The sequence below is a fragment of the Chenopodium quinoa genome, unplaced genomic scaffold (assembly GCF_001683475.1).
Source record: "Chenopodium quinoa cultivar QQ74 unplaced genomic scaffold, ASM168347v1, whole genome shotgun sequence".
NCBI classification, from domain to species: Eukaryota; Viridiplantae; Streptophyta; class Magnoliopsida; order Caryophyllales; family Amaranthaceae; genus Chenopodium; species Chenopodium quinoa.
Genome location: NW_018745684.1, coordinates 10081057 through 10102585, shown reverse-complemented (window position 1 = coordinate 10102585; position 21529 = coordinate 10081057). Strand labels below are relative to the sequence as shown.

At 35.9% G+C, this 21529-nt stretch overlaps 1 protein-coding gene across 1 annotated transcript; it reads left to right on the top strand.

The window, feature by feature from the left end:
• Window positions 1–15000: 15000 nt before the first annotated feature.
• LOC110717914 (wall-associated receptor kinase 5-like) lies at window positions 15001–19417 on the top strand. The gene is made up of 3 exons (XM_021896703.1): window positions 15001–15987; window positions 17308–17475; window positions 18120–19417. Exons 1-3 carry the CDS (start codon window positions 15030–15032, stop codon window positions 19340–19342), a joined length of 2349 nt encoding a protein of 782 aa, XP_021752395.1. The 5' UTR covers window positions 15001–15029; the 3' UTR covers window positions 19343–19417.
• The last annotated feature ends 2112 nt before the right edge of the window (window positions 19418–21529 follow it).

Below are 21529 nucleotides of genomic sequence, written 5' to 3'. Positions count from 1 at the left end.
TAGAATGCATTCATTATTCTTGAAGATAATAATTATTTCACTGACTTATTAAGGCCAAAAATAAAACCAAATTTTCTAATCTCAAACACCTATAAGCGAGTTTGGCAACTTCCTTATGTTCAACTGACTCGTCTCTCACTATTATTAAGTCATCAAGAATGTTATGCAAGTGTTCTTCCTCTAATTTCCGAAGAAAAAAGTTAGCAAGAAATTTCTCACTGTCTGATCTATCATCAGAAATAGCTTTCTGCCTTGTCAAAATTTCGACAAGGACTAGACCAAAACTTTAGACATCACTCTTTAAATTAATTGGTTCATTGAAAACAACCTTGAAGCTCCAAAACCAGAAACTTTTGCCGTGTAATTTTTATCCTAGAGAATAGTCATGGACTTCATATCTCTATGGATGATTGGTAATTTGGTATTGAAATAGTAGTGTGCAAGTAGGATAATACCTCAACACAAATTATCTAGCGCTCGTGGTTTTTCTACTTGATTAGGGTTCAGAAGTTTTCCACGTAAAATTATCTTTTTTTATTATTTTTTCTTAGTTTTTAATTTTTATTTTCGAGTTTTTTAAATATAATTCCGCCAAAATTATCCTGATTCCTGTACAATACAATTCACCACCCTCTTCTATTGTTCATTTGAGTCAACAATCATATTTTAATAGCATGTGAAATAAATTTGCTTGAGAAATTATGAGACTTTTATTTAGAAATAATATATTTCCTCCGTATTCTTTTAGTTGCATCGCTTTTTCAATTGCGGACTCCAAAGCAATTTTTGGAGTAAAGAGAGATAGAGAGAAAAAGTAAGGAGGGTCCATATGATATAAGAGAGATAGAGAGAATTTATTAATTAAAATGAAAAGTAATGTACCTAAATTGAAATTTCATGTTTGGAAAGTGATGTATCTAGTAAAAAACAGAGGAAGTATTTAGGAGAAATGAGATAAGAATTTTGTTGTTCCTTCACAAAATGAAATTCAAATAGAGTTGGCCTGGTACAGACCCTCGTAGAGTCGTAGGCCTTATTTGACTAAACAATTACTCCGTAAGTGTTATAACGGATGCAAGAAATAACAAATATAGAAAAACACACAAATTTACGTGGTTCACCAATAATGTGTTGGCTACTTCCATGGGCAGGCGAGAGTAATAGTTTTATTGATCTTTGGAAAACAGAATACAGATTCAGAACAGATTTGAGACCAATCACAGAAAACAGATTGATTGTCTCTCAGATTTCTAATGTTATCTCTCTCAGATCTCACATATGAGAAATACATAAAGACTCTCAGATTTCTGAATAACACTCAATGACACAATCATACAGTTACAAATAACCCTAGGGGGGTGTATATAGCACTCCGGGATAAGATAGAAAGACGCGCCGAAAACGCTAACCGCCTCACTCCGCGCGCAACTCACAGGGTTGCGCTAACCTTCCGCGCATAACTTAACAACTGGCACACGCCAGCCGCACGTGAGCCCGAGCTCTCGCTCGCTGTCGAGAAAGCTTTCGCTCGACCCAGCCGCACCTAAATACCTCCGCGAGCTATAGCTCACTCGTCTAAGAGCTATAGCACCAGTTTCGTTGCAACCTTCAACCTTGCCAATGAACTACTAAGCTACCTCGGGAGCTACCGCTAACTACTCCTAGACCTGAAAACAGATTCAAGGCATACTTATAACAAATCTCCACCTTGCATGACTTGAATCCCCTCACAATAAAACTGATGTACCAGACGCATTGATCACAATGCTAGATCTACCATAAAACAAACGGATATAACAGAAAAACAAATAACCAGAGTCAAACTCTCCTTGCTCAAATTTGCATCCGCTAGGCACCAGAGCACTAGACCAGATTTGTCCCGTTGGGCACAGAACTATCCCCTAAGGGCTACTAACAGCTTCGAATAGTTTGTAAGTCCAAGCAACCTTAGGACTTACTCTACGGAACCTAATTGAACAGACGACTTGCCAATGCTTCTTCCTAGCACCAGCAATACCTTCCTTGGATGGCTCAGATATATCCACTTCTCCAGCAGATAGTGCAAAAGCCACCTTATCTTCCCAACCGTGCCTTTAGGGGAACCAAGAGCCAAACTAGGCTAACCCAGTTTCAACACCGAAGACCACGATGCTTTAGATTAAGACTCAGATTGTGAGTGTTGGCTGATCTTTCTTGGATGTGGACCATCATCCCCACCTAGAGCGACTCTATGATCCACCTGTTTCTCAACGCTACCAAAAACAGATGATGTGACAACACTAGACTCAGAATCAGATAACGTTGACCCTTGCAACACATACAATGTATCCCGTTTAACATCCTTTAGAACTACCTTTGAACCCTTGTACACATACAACCCTCCACATTCACCTTTGAAACAAACTGAACCCTTTTCTGTCTAGATTATTAAGAGAAATCAGATTCCTCGTGACTTGTGGAACATGCCTGGCATTGTTAAACATACAAGTTAACCATCATGTGTCCGAAGTCTGATGGACCCTATACCAAATGTTTTGAAGACTTCGTTGTTGGCCATAGTAACACTTCCATCAACCTGCTTGTCATTCGTAAATCACTCCTTGTGTGAACACTTATGATAAGATGCCCCCGAATCCGGAACCCACACATCAGATTCATGCGCACGCTCATCAGCAATCAGGACATAATCCTCTTCTGAACGGGTGTCTCCATCTGCAATATCTGCAGACTCATAATTTTCCTGTTGTCTCATCTTCTTGGGAGATTCAGATTTCCAATGCCCCTTCTCCTTATTGTAATTACAGACATCACTAGGTTTTGAATCCCTTGAAGATGTTTTCCTGGATTTTCTCCCCAAATTCCCCTGTCCATTACCATCATTGGCCACTAATCCAGCAGCTTGATCATCTGTACCTATATGAGACGCCTTATAGCACAACTCTATAGTATAGAGAGCAGATCTAACCTCTTTTAGAGACATTGTCTCTTTACCAATAATACAAGATTGCACAATATTCTCATATGACACTAGAAAAGATACTAACAGAATTAAGGCAGCATCCTCATCCTAAACCTTAGCATCAAATAACGCAATTCTAACAGAATAGTATTCAATTGATCTAAGTGTTCTCTAAGGGATGTACCTTCAGACATTCGCAGACCGAACAAACGTTGCTTCAATAGCAACTTGTTGGTTTATGGAACTCATAGGGTAGGTTTCTTCTTTAGTTTATGCTCGTTTCTTGACCTTTTTAGTTGTGTTTTAGGTAATAATTATTGATTTGCGTACTTGTGTGTTAGTTTAGATAAATGCAATTTTTTAATGGTTTTATTATCCTTTGTATGCATTTCTTGGCTAATCTCTCGCTTTCCGTTTTGTTTGACTTGTTTTTTAGGTGTGTCGGGTTTTCCAAGATTCATTTATCGAGGAGGAAACTCAAACATAACCAAGGAAGTCAACAATATCGAGTATGGGAAGTTAGAGCGCAAACAAATAAAGTTGGAAGTCAAAGCAATGTGTCTTGGGCAAGTTGCGTAGGCAAGATCATATGCTTTCCTAAGAAATTGTAGAAGATTTCAATCAATTTTTAAATGGAGAAATATATGTATTGGGAAGGCCACTTTTCTCGGCCACACTCCCCTTCCTTCCCAAGTAGCTCCTCGCACAAGCTTCACATCCAAGAAGCCCGAGCAGCAGTAGCATAACCGCAACATTGTAGAGCTGTCGTGACACGGTAGGTGGCGCCGTGACACGGCAGGTGGCACGACAACCTAAAAAAAGGGTTTTCTTGGGCAGGCTGATTTGCTTGCCCAAGCTGATCCTCCTACCCGAGCAGCCCAACTCGTATTTTTTCCGCTTTATTTGTTTACTTATAAATAGCTTTTGGCTCAACTTTTAGAATTTAGACTTCATTTTACTTACTCTCTCATATTTTAGCTTAGGTTGAGAGCTTCTCTCTCTAAAATAGGTTATCTTAGGAGTAGTTTTAAAGAGAGAAAGTGAGTGATTTCAATGCTGATTTGAGATATTCAAATGCAAGGGTGACAACTGTATTGAAGATCTTTTCAATAATCAATAAGCATATTTTACACTATCTTATCTTATTGCTTTGTTTATTTCATGTTTGTTTGATTTGTTTTGATGATTGATTCTTGATTAGTGTAGTTGTTCTTTATAATTTGTTGATCCTTGAATTCAATTACTTGTTTGGATTAGATGATGGATTGTAGTGAGTAGTTGTTTGCTAGGGTTGAGTAAAACATGTATGATTGATGGATTGAGATAGATTTGGGAATTTGAGTTGTTCTTGTGTTGTAACTAAGGGGGCGTTTGGTATAGTAATTTAAGAGGTAGGAAACGGATTCAATTAAATGTTTCCATTTCTAGTTGTTTGGTATGGGTTAAAAGTAACAATTAACGTTTCCGCAAGGTAACACAACCCCCCAATTTTACCCTTGACAAAAACTAGTGACAATCAAATGCGTTTCCTTACTCAATCATAATCTTCTCAAATTCATTTCCATTCCACTAGGATACCAAACATATAGTAAAGGTAACGTTTATCACTACCTTTCCCTTACTTATTTGAATCCTTTTTGTTTCATTTACAATGTTAATACAAAACACCCCCTAAATTGATTGATAGAGGTTTGCATGTTGTTTAGTTTGATTGGAGTAGCTAACCATGATGCTTAACTTGATTGCATGATAGAATTGATTGACATGACCACTTGATATCGATTTGATCATCATAAGCTGAGAATTTGATTATGTTTTTTCTTATTTTTTAGCACAAGAGAAATCTAGGTTAAAGAGTATAAGGATGATTAATTGAATGCTCCTAATTCCTCCTACTATTTGTCTTTACATTTCTTATATTGCTTGATTCCCTAATTAGCTTGATTATCATGAATGCATGTTGATCCTCATTCCCTAGTGTTTTATTTGTTTGCCTCTTTGTTTTGGTAGTTGAATAGTGTTACCTTTTCACCTTTGATTTAGACATAGCTTAGACATTTATTGAAAGCCTTTGAACATAATTATTCCTAGTGGTTTGACCCTAGACTTACCTCTATACTTGTATTTAGGTTTGTTAAGTGATTATAAATTTTGTTTGGCTCTAGGGAGGATTAGTCAATGACCTAGTTTTCCCTACATTAGTTAAAAACTTCGTCATGTATAGACTCTCCAGCTTCAACCATAAACCCAATGCGGTTTCCTCCTCCGCGTCCTCGGTGATAACATTATTTGCCTGACACAACAGGATTGTGGAGTGTGCCTTCTCCTCCAAGATTGTCATCTCAGTGGTTACCAGATCCGGTGACTGCTTATTCAGCGGCGCCCATAACCCTTGTTGGCTTAACAAAGCTCTCATCTTGATCTGCTAGAGACTAAAACTATTTCTCCCCATAATTTTATCAATCTTGACATTCAAAGCAGCCATCTTTTTCACCATTATTAAACCCTAGGCCCCGAACCTAAGCTCTTGATACCAGTTTGTTATAACAGATACAAGAAAGAACAATTATTGAATGTAAAATTAAAAAGAAAAACACACAGATTTACGTGGTTCACCAACAATGTGTTAGCTACATCCACGGGCAGGCAAGAGTAACAGTTTTATTGATCTTGGGAAAACTGAATATAGATTGAGACCAATAACAAAAAACAAATTGTTTGTCTCTCGAATTTCTAATGTTATCTCTTTCATATCTCATAAATGAGAAATACACAAAAGACTCTCAGATTTCAGAATAACACTCAATGACATAAGCATACGGTTACAAATAATCCTAGGGGGGTTTATATATCACTCAGAAATAAGATAGATAGAAGCGCAGAAAATGATGACCGCCTCATTCCGCGCGCAACTCGAGGAGTTGCGCTAACCCTCCGCGCGCAACTCTTTAACTTGCGCGCGTGGCTCCCAGTATTGCGCGCGCCTGAGCTCACGCTTGATGTCGAGCAAGCTCTCACTCGACCCAGCCGCACCTAAATACCTCTGCGAGCTATATATTTAATTTCGTCGCAACCTTCAACCTTGCCCACGAACTACTAAGCTACCTCGAGCGCTACCGTTCAATACTCCTAGACCCAAAAACGGATTCAAAGCATATTTCTAATAAATGTCCACCTTGACTTGAATCCCCTCACAATAAAACTGATGAACAAGACACATTGATCACAATGCCAGATGTACCAGAAAAAAGACGAATATAACTGAAAATCAATTAACCGGAAACAGACTCTCCTTGCTCAAATTTGCCTCCGCTAGGTACCAAATTTGCTCCGTCGAGCACCAGACCAGATTTTCCCTTTCGGGCACCTAAAATTCCCCTAAGGGTTACCAACAACTTCGAATAGTTTGTAAGTCCAAGCAACCTGGGGACTTACTCTGCGGAACCAAATTCAAATAGACGGCTTGCCAATGCTTCTTCCTAGCAGAAGCAATACCTCCCTTGGACAGCTCAGATATATCCACCTCTCCAGCAGATAGTGCAAAAGCCACCTTATCTTCCCAACCGTGCCTTTGGGGAAAGTTCACAAAGCTTACATGCCGACCAAGAGCCAAATTAGGCGGACCTAGTTTCAACAGCGAAGACTGCGATGCTTCATATTCATACTCGGATTGTGAGTGGTAATTGACCTTTCCTAGATGTGGACCATCACCCCAACCTAGGGTGACTTTATGCTCCACCTGATTCTCAACACTACCTAAAACAGATGATGTGACAACACCAGACTGATAACTAGACCATTGCAGGACATACAATGACTCCCATTTAACACCCTTCAGAACTACCTTTGAACCCTTGTAGACATACAACCCTCCACCTTCACCTTTGAAACTGAACCCTTTTATATCTAGAAGACTAAGCAAAATCAGATTCCTCGTAAACCCAGTGGAACATGCCTGACATTGTTCAACATACAAAGTTTACCATCATGTGTCCGATCGAATTCTGATGGACGCTATACGAACTGTTATGCAGATTTCATTGTTGGCCATAGTAACACTTCCATCAACCTGCTTGTCATTCGTAAATCATTCCTTGTGTGAACACTTATGATAAGATGGCCCCGAATCCAGAACCCACACATCAGATTGATGCGAACGCTCATTAGCAATCAGGAGATAATCCTCTTCTGAACGGGTGTCTCCATCTGCAATATCTGCAGACTCATAATTTTCCTGTTGTCTCATCTTCTTGGGAAATTCAGATTTCCAATGCACCTTCTCCTCATTGTAATTACAGACATCACTAGGTTTTGAACCCCTAGAAGATGTTTTCCTGGATTTTCTCCCCGAATTCCCCTGTCCATTACCATCATTGGCCACTATTCCAGCAGCTTGATCATCTGTACGTGTATGAGATGCCTTATAGCACAACTCTATAGTATGGAGAGCAGATCTAACCTTCTCTAGAGACATTGTCTTTTTACCAATAATACAAGATTGCACAAAATTCTCATATGACACTAGAAAAGATACTAACAAAATTAAGGCAGCATCCTCATCCTAAGCCTTAGCATCAATATTACGCAATTCTAAAAGAATAGTATTGAAATGAACTAAGTGTTCTCTAAGGGATGTACCTTCAGACATTTGCAGACCGAACAAACATTACTTCAATAGCAACTTGTTGGTTAAAGTCTTCGTCATGTTAGACTATCCAGCTACAACCACAGACCCAATGCAGTTTCCTTCTCCGCGACCTCGGTGATAACATCGTGTGCCAGACACAACATGGTTGTTGAGTGTGCCTTCTCCTACAAGATTTACATCTCATCGGTTATCGGATCCGATGAATTCTTATTCAACGGCGTCCATAGCCCTTGTTGCCTCAACAAAGCCCGCATCTTGATCTACCATAGACTAATACTATTTCTCCTTGGGAATTTGTCAATCTTGACATTCAAAGCAGCCATCTTTCTCACTAGAATTAAACCTTAGGCCCCGAATTTAAGCTCTTGATACCGATTAGATATAACTTATGTAAGAAAGAACAAATATTGAATGTTAAATTGAAAAGAAAAACACACGTAGATTTATGTGGTTCACCAAAAATGTGTTGGCTAGGTCCACGGGCAAGCGAGAGTAATAGTTTCATTGATCTTGGGAAAATAGAATACAGATTCGGAATAGATTTGAGACCATTACAGAAAATATATTCATTGTCATGTTAGACTATCCAGCTACAACCACAGACCCAATGCAGTTTCCTCCTCCGCGACCTCGGTGATAACATCGTGTGCCAGACACAACATGGTTGTTGAGTGTGCCTTCTCCTACAAGATTTACATCTCATCGGTTATCGGATCCGATGAATTCTTATTCAACGGCGTCCATAGCCCTTGTTGCCTCAACAAAGCCCGCATCTTGATCTACCATAGACTAATACTATTTCTCCTTGGGAATTTGTCAATCTTGACATTCAAAGCAGCCATCTTTCTCACTAGAATTAAACCTTAGGCCCCGAATTTAAGCTCTTGATACCGATTAGATATAACTTATGTAAGAAAGAACAAATATTGAATGTTAAATTGAAAAGAAAAACACACGTAGATTTACGTGGTTCACCAAAAATGTGTTGGCTAGGTCCACGGGCAAGCGAGAGTAATAGTTTCATTGATCTTGGGAAAATAGAATACAGATTCGGAATAGATTTGAGACCATTACAGAAAATATGTTCATTGTCTCTCGGATTTCTAATGTTATCTCTCTCAAATCTCACAGATGAGAAATACATAAAAGACTCTCAGATTTCTGAATAACACTCAATGACACAATTATACGGCTACAAATAACCCTAGGAAGGTTTATATAGCACACCGGAATAAGATAGATAGACACGCAAAAAACGCTGAGCGCCTCACTCCGCGCGCAACTCACGGAGTTGCGCTGACCCTCCGTGCACTACTCAACAACTAGCGCGTGTCAGGCACTCGCGACTCTTAGTTTTGCGCGCACCTGAGCTCTCGCTCGCTGTCGAGCAATCTCTCGCTTGACCAAGCCACACCTAAATACCTCGGCGAGCTATAGCTCGCTCTCCTAGGAACTATATCTTCAATTTTGTTGCAACCTTCAACCTTTCCAACGAAATACTAAGCTACCTCGCGAGCTACCGCTTACTAGTCCAAGACCCGAAAATAGATTCCAGGCATATTTCTAACAGTATGTTACATTTAAGGGTGAGCAAAGACCCAGAGTACCCGGTACCAGACCTGGAACCAGTTAGGACCCACCAGGTCCAGATTGGAAACTGGTCTCACCGGTACGAAGACCGAGTTCAAAATTCAGCAACCGGTTACAATCGATTCCGTTTCTAATTCTTGAAAATTTGGAACAGGTATCTAGTGGGTACCCGGAACCAGTTCTTTAAGTCATATGAACAATTGGGGAAGAAATGAAATATTAGGCTTTTTATTAATTACCAGCCCACTTTCTCACAACGAATTCCTCTTATAGGGAGTACTTATTGTGTTAAAACCGTAAAACTACTCTTCACTGGCCACCAATCCACCATCTTTCACAAATTCACCAACCACTACCATCCATCCCCTTCTTTTCTACCATCTGTCTTATTCAATTGATAGAAAGAGTTCATGTGGGAATAATCCTCATTCATTCCGTCATTCCCATCCCTACGGTACACTACCTTTCTTTCACTTAATAGATCTATCTGGCTTAGATTACTAGATTGTGGACATAATCCTCGTAGAGATGGAGTCATCATCTAATTCATTAACTAACCTTTTCCAATTTCTTAGATCTATATCAAATATTTTATTTTTTTTACGCAAAACAAAATCAGAACTTGTTATCCTCACAAGATCTCATTCATGGCAGCCAAGGAAGCCACCACATCAATGGAGAATAAAGATGGGCACGGGCCGGGCTGGCCTGCGGGCAGCCTAGCACGGCACGAATCTCGGCGGGGCACAACACGGCTCAGGAGGAGCCAGGCACGGCACGGTGGCCCGCCGGCATGCCGCTGGTCGTGCCACGGACAGGGTCACGCTTTTCCAGCACGACACGACACGAGCACGGTGCAAAGCCCGCGTGCTAGCCCGCGTGCCGGTCTGCTAGGGACGACTTTCGTGCCGGCCCGGCACGACCCGTGGGCCAACAGAAACAAACGGCTATAATGCCGTTGCCCAACAGCCATTCACGGCTAATTTTTTCCCATTTTCCTCCCCAAATTCCCTATAAATACCTAATTTCATTCACTTCCCAATTCACAATCTCTTCTTTTAATCTCTTATATTCTCTAATAATCCTTAATCTCTTATATTCTCTAATAATTCTCTTAAATTCTTTAACTATTATCTCTTAATAACGAAAAAACTAAAAGTTCGTAATCGTTATTAGTGGAAAGCGTTGAAGCATGGTTGTAAGATCTAAACTAATCTTTAATTTATTATTGTTGTTATTGTTATTGTTATAATTATATTAATTATTATTATTGTTATTATTATTGTTATAAATTTTGTTATTAATTATTATTATTGTTATAATTGTTGTTAGTAATTATTATTATTGTTATAATTATTGTTAAAATTGTTGTTGTTAATTATTATTATTGTTATTGTTATTTATATGGCATCACCTAACACAAACAACCCATCATCATCTAGGAAAGTCCAATTTGTCCGTGGTAATAGGTCTAGAGAATCACCTAATCCAATTAGCCCCTCAATTCCAAGTCCGACCAATGACCCCGGTCACGTCCCCCAAGATTTGATTAATTTAGGCACGATGGTTCTTCCGGTTTTCAATCATATAACATGAATAATATGAATATGCCCAATTTTCCACAAAACCAATTTCCACCACCAAACTAATCTCCACAATTCGGTCAATTCCCACCTAATTTCTTTGACCCACAAAGTTTTTATTCTAGCCAAGGTAGCCCACAAGATATCCCTAATGCTTCCGGTTCTACTGCTAACCAACAAACCCAAGAAACTACAAACACCCAATCCCCATACACACAAGACCAATGGTTAACCGAAAGTGAAATGGTTAATATTAAAAGCCTTAAAAGTGATGTTTGGAATTATTTTTTGCCAAATAAAGACCAAAAAAGAGCATAATGTAAAACATGTGGTAATATATACTCGGCACAATTCAAGTCCGGTATGGGACACTTAAGTAGACACACGAGAACTTATGAAAAACTAGCTACTGACCCAGCCCGATAAAAAATTTCCCAATTTCATCCACACGACTTTACCTACAACTATGAGAGGGATAGAGAAAAACAAGGAAAAATGATAGTACACGCCGAACAACCTTTTCTTTTCTCCGAAAGTGACCTATTTAACACTTACAATAACAAAGCATTACAACCCTACCATAAAAAAATCTCTAGGAAAACAGTTCGTTCCGCCGCCATGAAAAACTTCCAAGAGTAGAAAATGCGGTTACAAGACGAATTGAGCAACCTTAATTGTAGAGTGTCTGTAATCGCCGATTCTTGGGATAGTGGTTATAAATATTACTATTTATGTGTGACTTGTCATTGGGTAGATGATCAACAATTGTTGCAAAAATGAATTATTCATTTCAAAATGCTTGAATACCCCCACATCGGTATTAACATTGCTCACCACTTAATGGGAGCGATAAATGAATATAACCTTGGAGAAAAAAATCATGTCAATAACATTTGACAACGCAACCTCAATGACATATGCTGCTAATTATGTCAAACAAAGTTTAACTAATGTAATATTAGGCGGTGACGCACTCCATACTAGATGTGTTTGCCATGTTCTTAACTTATGTGTACAGGATGAAATTCGAGCAATTGGTCCATACTGCAACAAAATTAGAGATGCTATTATGTCTATTAATATCTCAAACATGAGATACGAGGAATGGAAGAGATTTTTTAAAACAACAAAAGATAAGAGCAATAAAAATCAAAACCGATTGCCCAACTAGGTGGAATTTCATCTATGACATGTTAACCAAGACGATTGAGTGTAAGAATCAGTTAACAATCTATTACAACAAAAAATTTCCAAACAATGCTATATATGAGAATGATTGGGTTAAATATGAAAGATATATGCAGTTCTTACAGTTATTATAACATGACGTATTGTTTTTCTTCTGTTTATAATCCTTGTGCTCATAACTTTCTTTCAAATGCATTTTTACTTGCCTAACTTTTCGCTGATCATCGAAACGAAAGTGATTATGATCGGTATCTTCCAGCAATGGAAACAAAGTGGCGTAAATATTATAGTGACATTTCCTTAATTTATATTTTTTCTTCAACATTAGATACTAGGAAAAAGTATGAACATACATTTATGTTAGTTGAAATTTATTTTCAATGCATGCATCTTGACGATAATGTAGAAACCTATAAGAGTAATGTCAAGGATTAGTTTTTTTCTTTATATAGAGTCTATGAAACTAAATATGGCACCCTTCCTCGCTCAGCCCCTTTTCAACCATCCAAAAACGTAAGTAAGAAGGCCAAACATTTATTTTCACAAGCTACTAACTTGATTTCAAGGTTTTCAGGTGATTCATCGATAAGGAGAACGCAAAGCGACATCTCGGAGTTGCAAATGTACCTGAGTTACGACTTCACCAAGGGCATGGACGACGACGAGATAAACAACCTCGACCTCCTTGCATGGTGGAAACAACAGAGCACGAAGCATCCAACTTTAATTTGGCGGCCATGGCACGAGACATTCTTGGTATCCAAGTCTCATCCATTGCCTCGGAACGAGCTTTCAGCGCATCCGGGAGGGTTTTAGACGACATAAGAACAAGTCTATAACCCGAAACACTTGAAATGTGCGTGTGCTTCAAGGATTGGTTAGATGCTGAAAATCACACACAAGACCGTTCTTACAAGGACAACGACTGCGAAGCAGAAACATCCGCCTCGAGCCATTCGGGTTCGGCTAGTTCCCAATCTATTCGACTAGCTGATGACCTTGAACGAGAAGATGAAGAAGAATAGATTACAATTTTTGTATATTGTACGATTTTAGTCATTATCAACATTATCATTGTACGATTTTTATCATTATCCAATTTTTATTTAATATCCTTGTACGATTTTCATCATTATTAATCATTGTACAATTTTCCCAAGTAATAATAATATGAAATATGCATTATTCACATCCAAAGTCCAATTTCCTTTTTTTCTCGTTAAGTTATAATTTGTAATAAATATAACAAAAACAAAATTATAATAATTAGTAATTAATAATACAAAATATATATAATAAATTATAAACATTAAACTATAAAAAAATAGACTAATACTATAAAAAAACTATAAACTAAATATATCTAAATATTAAATAAAAATAATAATAAAACATACACATTAAACTTAATTTATTAAACTTAAATAAAAAATAATAAGTTATAAGTTATAAACTACTGAAATAAATAAATAAAAAAAAAAGGCTAGCCCACCAGCACGCAGGCCAACACGGTACGAGCCCGGCTGGCACGGGGGTCGTGCCGTGTCGTGGGTTGGCCTGCTACTTTGGGTGGCACGGCACGACAGGTAAAGGTGGGCACGGTGGCACGGCATGGCTCGTCGGAGACCGTGGCCCGCCAGTCACGGCCCAGCACGATTCCCACCTTTAATGGAGAGCACGCCATTGTAAAGAACGAGAGAAGAGGCGGTAGTATATGGCGGTGACTCGAAGAAGAAGCCCAATTGTATATATCGAAAATTGTAACATATATTGGTAATGTGTATTTTTGTATTGGTTGGACTTTAGATCTAATTTTTCATCTCAATATTCAGAAATTTTCCGATTTCCGGTTTTGGAACCGGTTTCCAGCGGTTCCGGTTCCAAATATCAAATGTTGGGACCCAGTTGTTACCAGTTTGGGGTCAGGTTCCAAAAATCTTAGAACTGGTATTAACCAGTTCCAAAATCGGGTCTTTAGTTTAACAATGGGTACCCGGTAATACTCACCCCTAATTACAATTGTGAAGACAATACTCCTTTGGTCTCTCCTTGGATCCCAGTAAACCATTACTTTCCTTGAATCTTCGTGGCTCCTATGGCCTCCTTCAGTCCTCGAAATTTATGCTAATATCCTTCATCCACAAGGTAATCCTTTTCTCGTCAAAAAAGAAAAGAAAAGAAAAAAAAAAAAAAATTGGTAAGCCTTTTACCGTTGATTTTTCAGCCATTCTATTTCTATGTTGAATTTTCTCAATTTCCTTCCTTTATTACGGGGTCAACAAAATATCTTTAATAGTTTTTTGGCATTTATAAAAGTTATAATAAAATGAAAACTACGAAATATTGAATAACCTTTTAATATATTTCTTATTATGATATTAATTTAAGAATGTATGTCAAAATCATACATTGATCGATGATATTTTTACGTGCGACTTTAGCCTTATGTTATAAGGAATTCTTCGGACATCCCAAAACCGTATTGAAACTAATGCAACTAATGCTTAATCTAATAAATTAATGATCCTTAAGGACCTTAATGATGAACGACCAATGATATGCAATATTCTAAAATTCCTTTTTCAAAAATATTTGAAATTGTATGTAACGCTTCGGGGGCGCTTGTTAGCTCTTTCTATAAAAACTTTAACTATTTTACAGATTTTGCAAATGCTAATTATACCTTTTGTTAATGGTATATTAGTGAGTGTTGATATGAAAAATCTAATTAGTTTATATTGTTGCGAGTATTCAGTATTCATTACTAGAATGAATGAGACAGATAAAGTTAAGTTTATTGATCAGTAATTGCGAGGAAGTAAGCAAGAAAGCCACATGCAACCAACACATTGAAGGACGACCATACGTACATGACGAGTGACCCATGCAAGACTCACTAAATTGCATTGACTTAGTTGACGGGGTCTTCCAATTACTTTGGTCCATTCATTCTATACTAGATAGTACATTATTGGTATTCGTTTAAATGCATGTTATATGTCACATTGTCACACACTCACACTACATACCTTGCTATCATATGCCTAAGTAAACACAAAAAATGGTGAAAGGGGTATCAAGAAATTTGGGTTATTATAGGGTACTAATCTTTTTCATCGATATGATGGTGGCAATGTTGCCGTTTAGCCTCCAAATAGTGTCGGAAACAACTGTTTTTAATACTTCCTCACAAATAGCTATAGCCCTACCTAATTGCCCCGAAAAGTGTGGCGATACCCAAATACCATATCCGTTTGGTATTGGGGAAAATTGTCACTACAAGCATCCTAAAGATGGTATTTATTATAGTGTCACTTGTAACACAAGTACAAGTCCTCCAAGTTTAATTTATGGTGATAGCCTAGAAGTAACCAATATTACGCTAGAGGGTAATATCTGGGTACGTAACTTTGTTGCATACGATTGTTTTAATTATACAGAAGAAATGCATTATAAACAGAATACCTCTGTCAGAATGAATAGATTTGTTGTCTCAACCACTCAGAATTCACTTGTTGCAATTGGTTGTGATACTTATGTATGGTTCAATAGTGTAGGTATTACAAATTCATCAACACAATACCATTCCGGGTGCATGACTACGTGCAATGAGGAACAAGGAAATAGTGTGGGTAGTATGTGCTCTGGAATTGGTTGTTGCAGGGCCTTCATTCCAAATGGAGTGTACAACGTCAGCGTACAAGCCAAGAGTTTCTATAATCACTCGTATGTGGTAGATTTCAACCCATGTAGCATTGCTTTTGTGGTGGCAAATGATGCAATGCCCTCTCCAAAAGAGTATCTACCCAAAAATTTTGCATATGTTGAAAAATTAAAGCTTCCAATGGTCTATAATTGGTCAATTGGAACAAAAGATTGTCTCACTGCGCAAGCAGCCGAAGAGCCAGATTACATATGCAAGGGAAATAGCACGTGTGTTGACTTGCCGGACGAACGGGGCTACCGCTGCCAATGTAAGCCTGGGTTCCAAGGGAACCCCTACCTTCATGGTTGCCAAGGTATACTTTCAACCTATCCTTTTTGTAATCTTTTTGAAAATAATTATTCATTCCGTCCTTAAATAAATGCACACTTTCTTACTTCCTCTGTGTCACACTTAACAAATACTACTGTTTTTTTTTCTTTTCAATTTTTTTTTTTTGTTATTTTTTTAAAGTGTTATACCCTTTTCGTATCGTGATGAAACTCATGGTTAGTTCTTCATGCAAACCCACGACTACTTTTGTTATTACTTTTTTTTTCACATCCCTTATTTTTCATTTAATTATTTCATTTATAGTCTTATTTCATATATTTTTTTTTTATATTTCAACTACCTTAGCTCACCTACACATATTATATTAAATTCAATTAATTTACCTAAAATATTATACTGATAAAAGTGTAATACTAAAAAAAAAAAATAGATGGAGTATATATTACATGTATTTTTTTTAAAACTCGTCTTGTATACTATTTTGATTAGTTTCCAAATAATTGTACGATCTGTTACCTTAATTAACTAGAATTATTTTCCTAATCAAACTCATAACTATAAGTCTATAACCCATGTAAATGGATCCTACCACTAATTATCTCACTTCCAGTCTTCCACTTTCATTTTTCTTATATACTTCGTATATGATTTGGAATCCTGCCTCTGCCTCCATAAAATCTCTAACAATTTTCTTTTTCATCTAAACTTTCACTATCTATACATCAATCAACTGACACCACTGACCACCCTACCTTTTATTTCTCAAAAGTATGCGCCACCAAGCCAATAATTGAAGGACAATAATTTGAAAAATAAGGAAGTAATACTATGTATATAGCTTTTTTTTTTTTTTTTAAATACGTATGATATCTAATTCTATTTGTGGCACTTCATATTTATTATATTGGGATTTTTTTACCATATAATACATTCTAGTTGTGGCCCTTCATTTAATTTTGGGCAATATAGTTCTACTTTTTTCGTATGATGATGAAGTAACTCCTTAGTTAGTACCTAAGTGTTGAAATTACTATTAATTTCGGGAAATTTCTTGTTTCTCATGGGGGCATATTCGTGAATAAATTAATAAATTTTTCATTATTTTGGGCTCTATAAATAAAGTTGAATAAAGTTGTTGGTTTATTTTGTTTCTCACTATTAAAAACTGGGTCTCCCTCATTGATTTCCATACATTGAGCAAAGGGCCACAACTTATACGAAGTATTATGAAATACAATGTACTCTCTCTATCTGAAATTGTTTATCTAAATTTAAAATAATAGTCATTCGATATTTCCTAGTACGGTGACATAGTCGATTCTTTGGTTGATTTCTTATCCAGATATTAATGAATGTAAAGGAAAGCATTCGTGTAAATCACCAGCATTTTGCGTCAACACCGACGGAGGTTATGATTGCTTGTGTCCAAAAGGCTACAATCGCCGCAATAGTACAAATAAAGATCTTTGTATTCATAATACAGGAAGCATATCAATTATAATCATCCTAGGTAAGTCCATTCATCTCAATGACTTACATTGTAACAATTTCATTGATATTACAACGTACTCCAAAGTTAAATTTATGATACTGGAAAATATCTAAGGTGAATTTCACGAGATATTACTTTCTCCATCTCTAATGGTTGTAGATACAAAGACCATTAACATTATTAAACAAATTCTTTTAATACATTTGTATTGTCGGTTACAATATCCATGCCCTATAACGCTAGGCTTGAAATTTCAGTGGACTTATAAATGACTATCATAATATAATTTTTTTATTAGCTGATTTTGATTTATTTTTTAATGTCAAGGTCAAATATAAATCATATGTCTAAGTTTTAATTTTGAAATATTTTTTGATTTTTTTTATTTTAATAATTAATTAACAAAATTTAATTTTTATTATTACTAAAATTAAAAATAAATTCATGAATTAACTCTAAAAATATAAAATAAATAATATTAAATTTTAAAAATAAGAAGAAAAAAAAACATTTATAATTGTTTTACAATTAAAAATCAACTAATAAAAAATTAGTATAATGACATTCATTTAAGGATGACCACCATAGAATTTTTATATCAAAAGATTTAAATATATATTCGTTTATTAACCTCGTTATGCCTTTATCAATGAATGGTTTAGGTGTTGGAGGTGGCATAATTGCTTTCTTCATAGGTGCGTTATGGCTCTATTGGCAGCATGGGCAACGGCAAATCAAAAAAATGAAGGAGAGTTTCTTTTATCAAAATGGCGGCCACATTTTAGAGACTAAACTCAAAAGACGAGACATATCCATGGGAAGCATTGTTAAGATGTTCACTGTAGAAGAGATTAAGAAGGCTACTGATAACTATAGTGTAAGCAGCATCATAGGCCGAGGTGGTTTTGGCATGGTTTATAAAGGTATATTAACGAACAACCAAGTAGTTGCCATCAAAAAGTCTCTCAAAGTAGATTCTAGTCAAGTTGAGCAATTTATCAATGAAGTCATTGCATTGTCTCATGTCAACCATAAGAATGTGGTAAAATTATTAGGGTGTTGCTTGGAGACGGAAGTACCATTACTCGTGTATGAGTACATAAGAAATGGTACATTGTATGAGCATTTACATGATGAACATAAAACTCGTTTACTAACGTGGGATGTTCGATTGAGGATAGCTACAGAAGTTGCCGGGGTCTTGGCATATTTACACACTATGACTACTATACCGATTATTCATAGGGACATAAAGTCTATGAATATACTTTTGGATGAAAATTATATTGCAAAAGTTTCCGATTTTGGTGCTTCAAAGCTTGCACCAACAAATCAAGATCAGTTAGCATCAATGATTCAAGGAACATGCGGTTATCTTGATCCTGAATACCTTCAAACTGGTGATCTAACTGAGAAAAGCGACGTTTATAGCTTTGGCGTTGTTCTTGCCGAGCTACTAACTAGGGAGAAGGCGCTTTCTTATGAAAGAACAGAGGATGACAAGAAGTGTCTCACGTCTTATTTTCTTCGTAATCTTAAGGATGATCGCTTGTTGGAGATCCTCGATGACAACATAAAGAGTGATGGAGCACTAGTGCAAATTAAGGAAGTCGCAAATCTTGTAAAAAGGTGCTTGAAAGTGAAAGGAGAGGATCGTCCGACAATGAAGCAGGTTGCAAGAGAGCTAGAAGATATCAAAGAGATAGGCTCACATCCGTGGTCGGACAAACGTGGAGTACTACTTCAAAAAGAGAGTGAATATTTGGTTGGTGAGATACAAGTTAACAGCAATGACTACAACAACAGCATCACTGCTATGAACGATTCTTCTTCGAATAGTCAGAGTAGAGTTGTGTCATTGGTGCCTTTGAATGATGGGAGATGATCATTGTGCTCACAATAAGAATTTGAGGGATTTTTTTTTTTTAATGGATTGAATTTTAGATTGGAAGACATTAAACATAAAGAACCAATATTATTGAAATATTCGATTAGTATGTATAAAATTATCCATACTTGTGTAATGACATTCATATTTACTAATTTACAAAACAAAAATGACTAGCCGAACCGAACCGAAGTATCATCCCAATTGAAAAATACTCCAACAATCTCATTACATACAACTATAATGACCCAAATTTAATTTTAATGGATCAAAACTAACCCATACCCGAACCAAAAGTCTTCAAACATGACCATAATCTTATTGGATGATTTGGATCTAAATAACAACCCTATTTGTCACTTCTAAATGTATGTCTATTAGGTTAGGTCCCGTGTCATGCACGGTAATTTTCAATAACTACTCTATAATTATTAACTTTATATTTAAAAAAAAAATCTATTTAAGTTACTACTTTGTAAAATGAATTAATTATGAAAGAGTCTATTATTAGCAAAATAGATAATTTAAAATACACATATACGTATATTTATATATATTTCACTAACTAATTTATATCATTTCTTCTTTTAACCAAATGAATATCTTACAACTATGTATTTAATTCGTAAGTAGATTTACTTTTTACACACTATTAATCCATTCCCTCTTAAGCGGTATTTATTTTTCTTCTCAATAATCAACTAGCTTAGAAAAAAATTCGTATCTTTCCTAACAAGCTTTTCAAACATAATTAAATACAAAAATATTTTTTTAAAAAATAATCCTTCTTGCAAAAATGGTAAGAGTAGTATGTAGCACTATGTATGTCACAAATTATGCTAAGAATTTGATTCTTTTTTTTATTTTTTAACTTTAACTTATGGTATCAATATATATAGTGGAATGATATATTAAATTTTTTTAATATTTGATTTATATATAAGATTTGTTTCCTAAATACCTTTTTTTTTTTTTTTGACACACCAGAAAATGACACGTGTCATTGCTGGTGTGTCTTTTAGTATATAGTTACTGATACTAATTATAATAATTAGACTTGTCTAAGATTGTACTTGAATTTGCAAAGCGGATCCAAATAACTAGAGAAAAAGGAGCAAAGCATTGTTACAAATAATATATTGTTACATCCAAAATTTAATTCTTCATACTATACGTTCCTATAATTTACAATTTACATTTAATACTTCACAAAATACTGTTACAACAATTAATATTTAAGGACGTTTTACAAATATTTCTTTTTCTGTGCATGCTTTCTCTCTATCTCTCACCTTATCACATGAATCTCTATTTCTATTTCTCTTTATCTCTCCCTCATCTTAAAATCACTGTAATACCCCTATGTTGCAATATTAAGGGACATAGAAATTAAATCTCATAATTAAGGTCTTATACCCAAAAAAACAAAAAAATTAATAAATAAATAAAATAAAAAGGCATGCATTCTCAAAGAGGAATTTAGAAAAACAAATTATATGAAAAAATAGCGTAATAAATGTAAATTTAAACTATACCATTAACTACACAAAGACGTTATTTAATAATTTTCTTTGAAAGGAAGGCCCTTGCCATACTGATTTGGATAAAACTTATGAAGCAAAAAAGTCAGATTTGCTCGGTTTTAGGTTAGAATTAGGAAAAGAAAAATTGGGATAACAACACGCCACTATATCTTTGCTTAACAAAAACATCAAATCTAGTCAAAGTGGCATAAATAAATAGTGTAAAAGTCAAATTTTTGCAACTAAAACGAAGGAAATATAATAAAATTCGTAAGTTTTAGTTTGTTTTTGTAGTTGTTGCTAAAAATTTTAAATATCATCAGATACTAATGATAAAATTAATTTTCTTTTCCTTAAAAATAGGGACATTACTATTTATTTATTTTTTGAAGGCAAGGGACATCACTAGTTAGATTCTTCTAAACGTCTACTTTTCAAAATTCAAATTTAAATACATTTTTTACATAAAATGACAAATGATCAACGAAAATAAAAGGAGGGAGTATGGATGTACAAATATAAAGTTATGCCAACGTAGTATTCTTCAATTATTTGATACAAAATATTATTTAACTTTCATGCAATTAGAGAATTAAATTTGAATGTTTTTGGTACTAGTTGTGGTTTCGCGCGCTACGCGCGCGGCACCCCAATGGCGGTG

Coding starts and splice junctions, on each gene's coding strand:
- LOC110717914 (XM_021896703.1), top strand. CDS start 15,030: ATGGTGAAAGGGGTATCAAGAAATTTGGGTTATTATAGGGTACTAATC. Junction 15,988..17,307: donor CTACCTTCATGGTTGCCAAG/GTATACTTTCAA, acceptor TTTCTTATCCAG/ATATTAATGAATGTAAAGGA. Junction 17,476..18,119: donor ATCAATTATAATCATCCTAG/GTAAGTCCATTC, acceptor TGAATGGTTTAG/GTGTTGGAGGTGGCATAATT.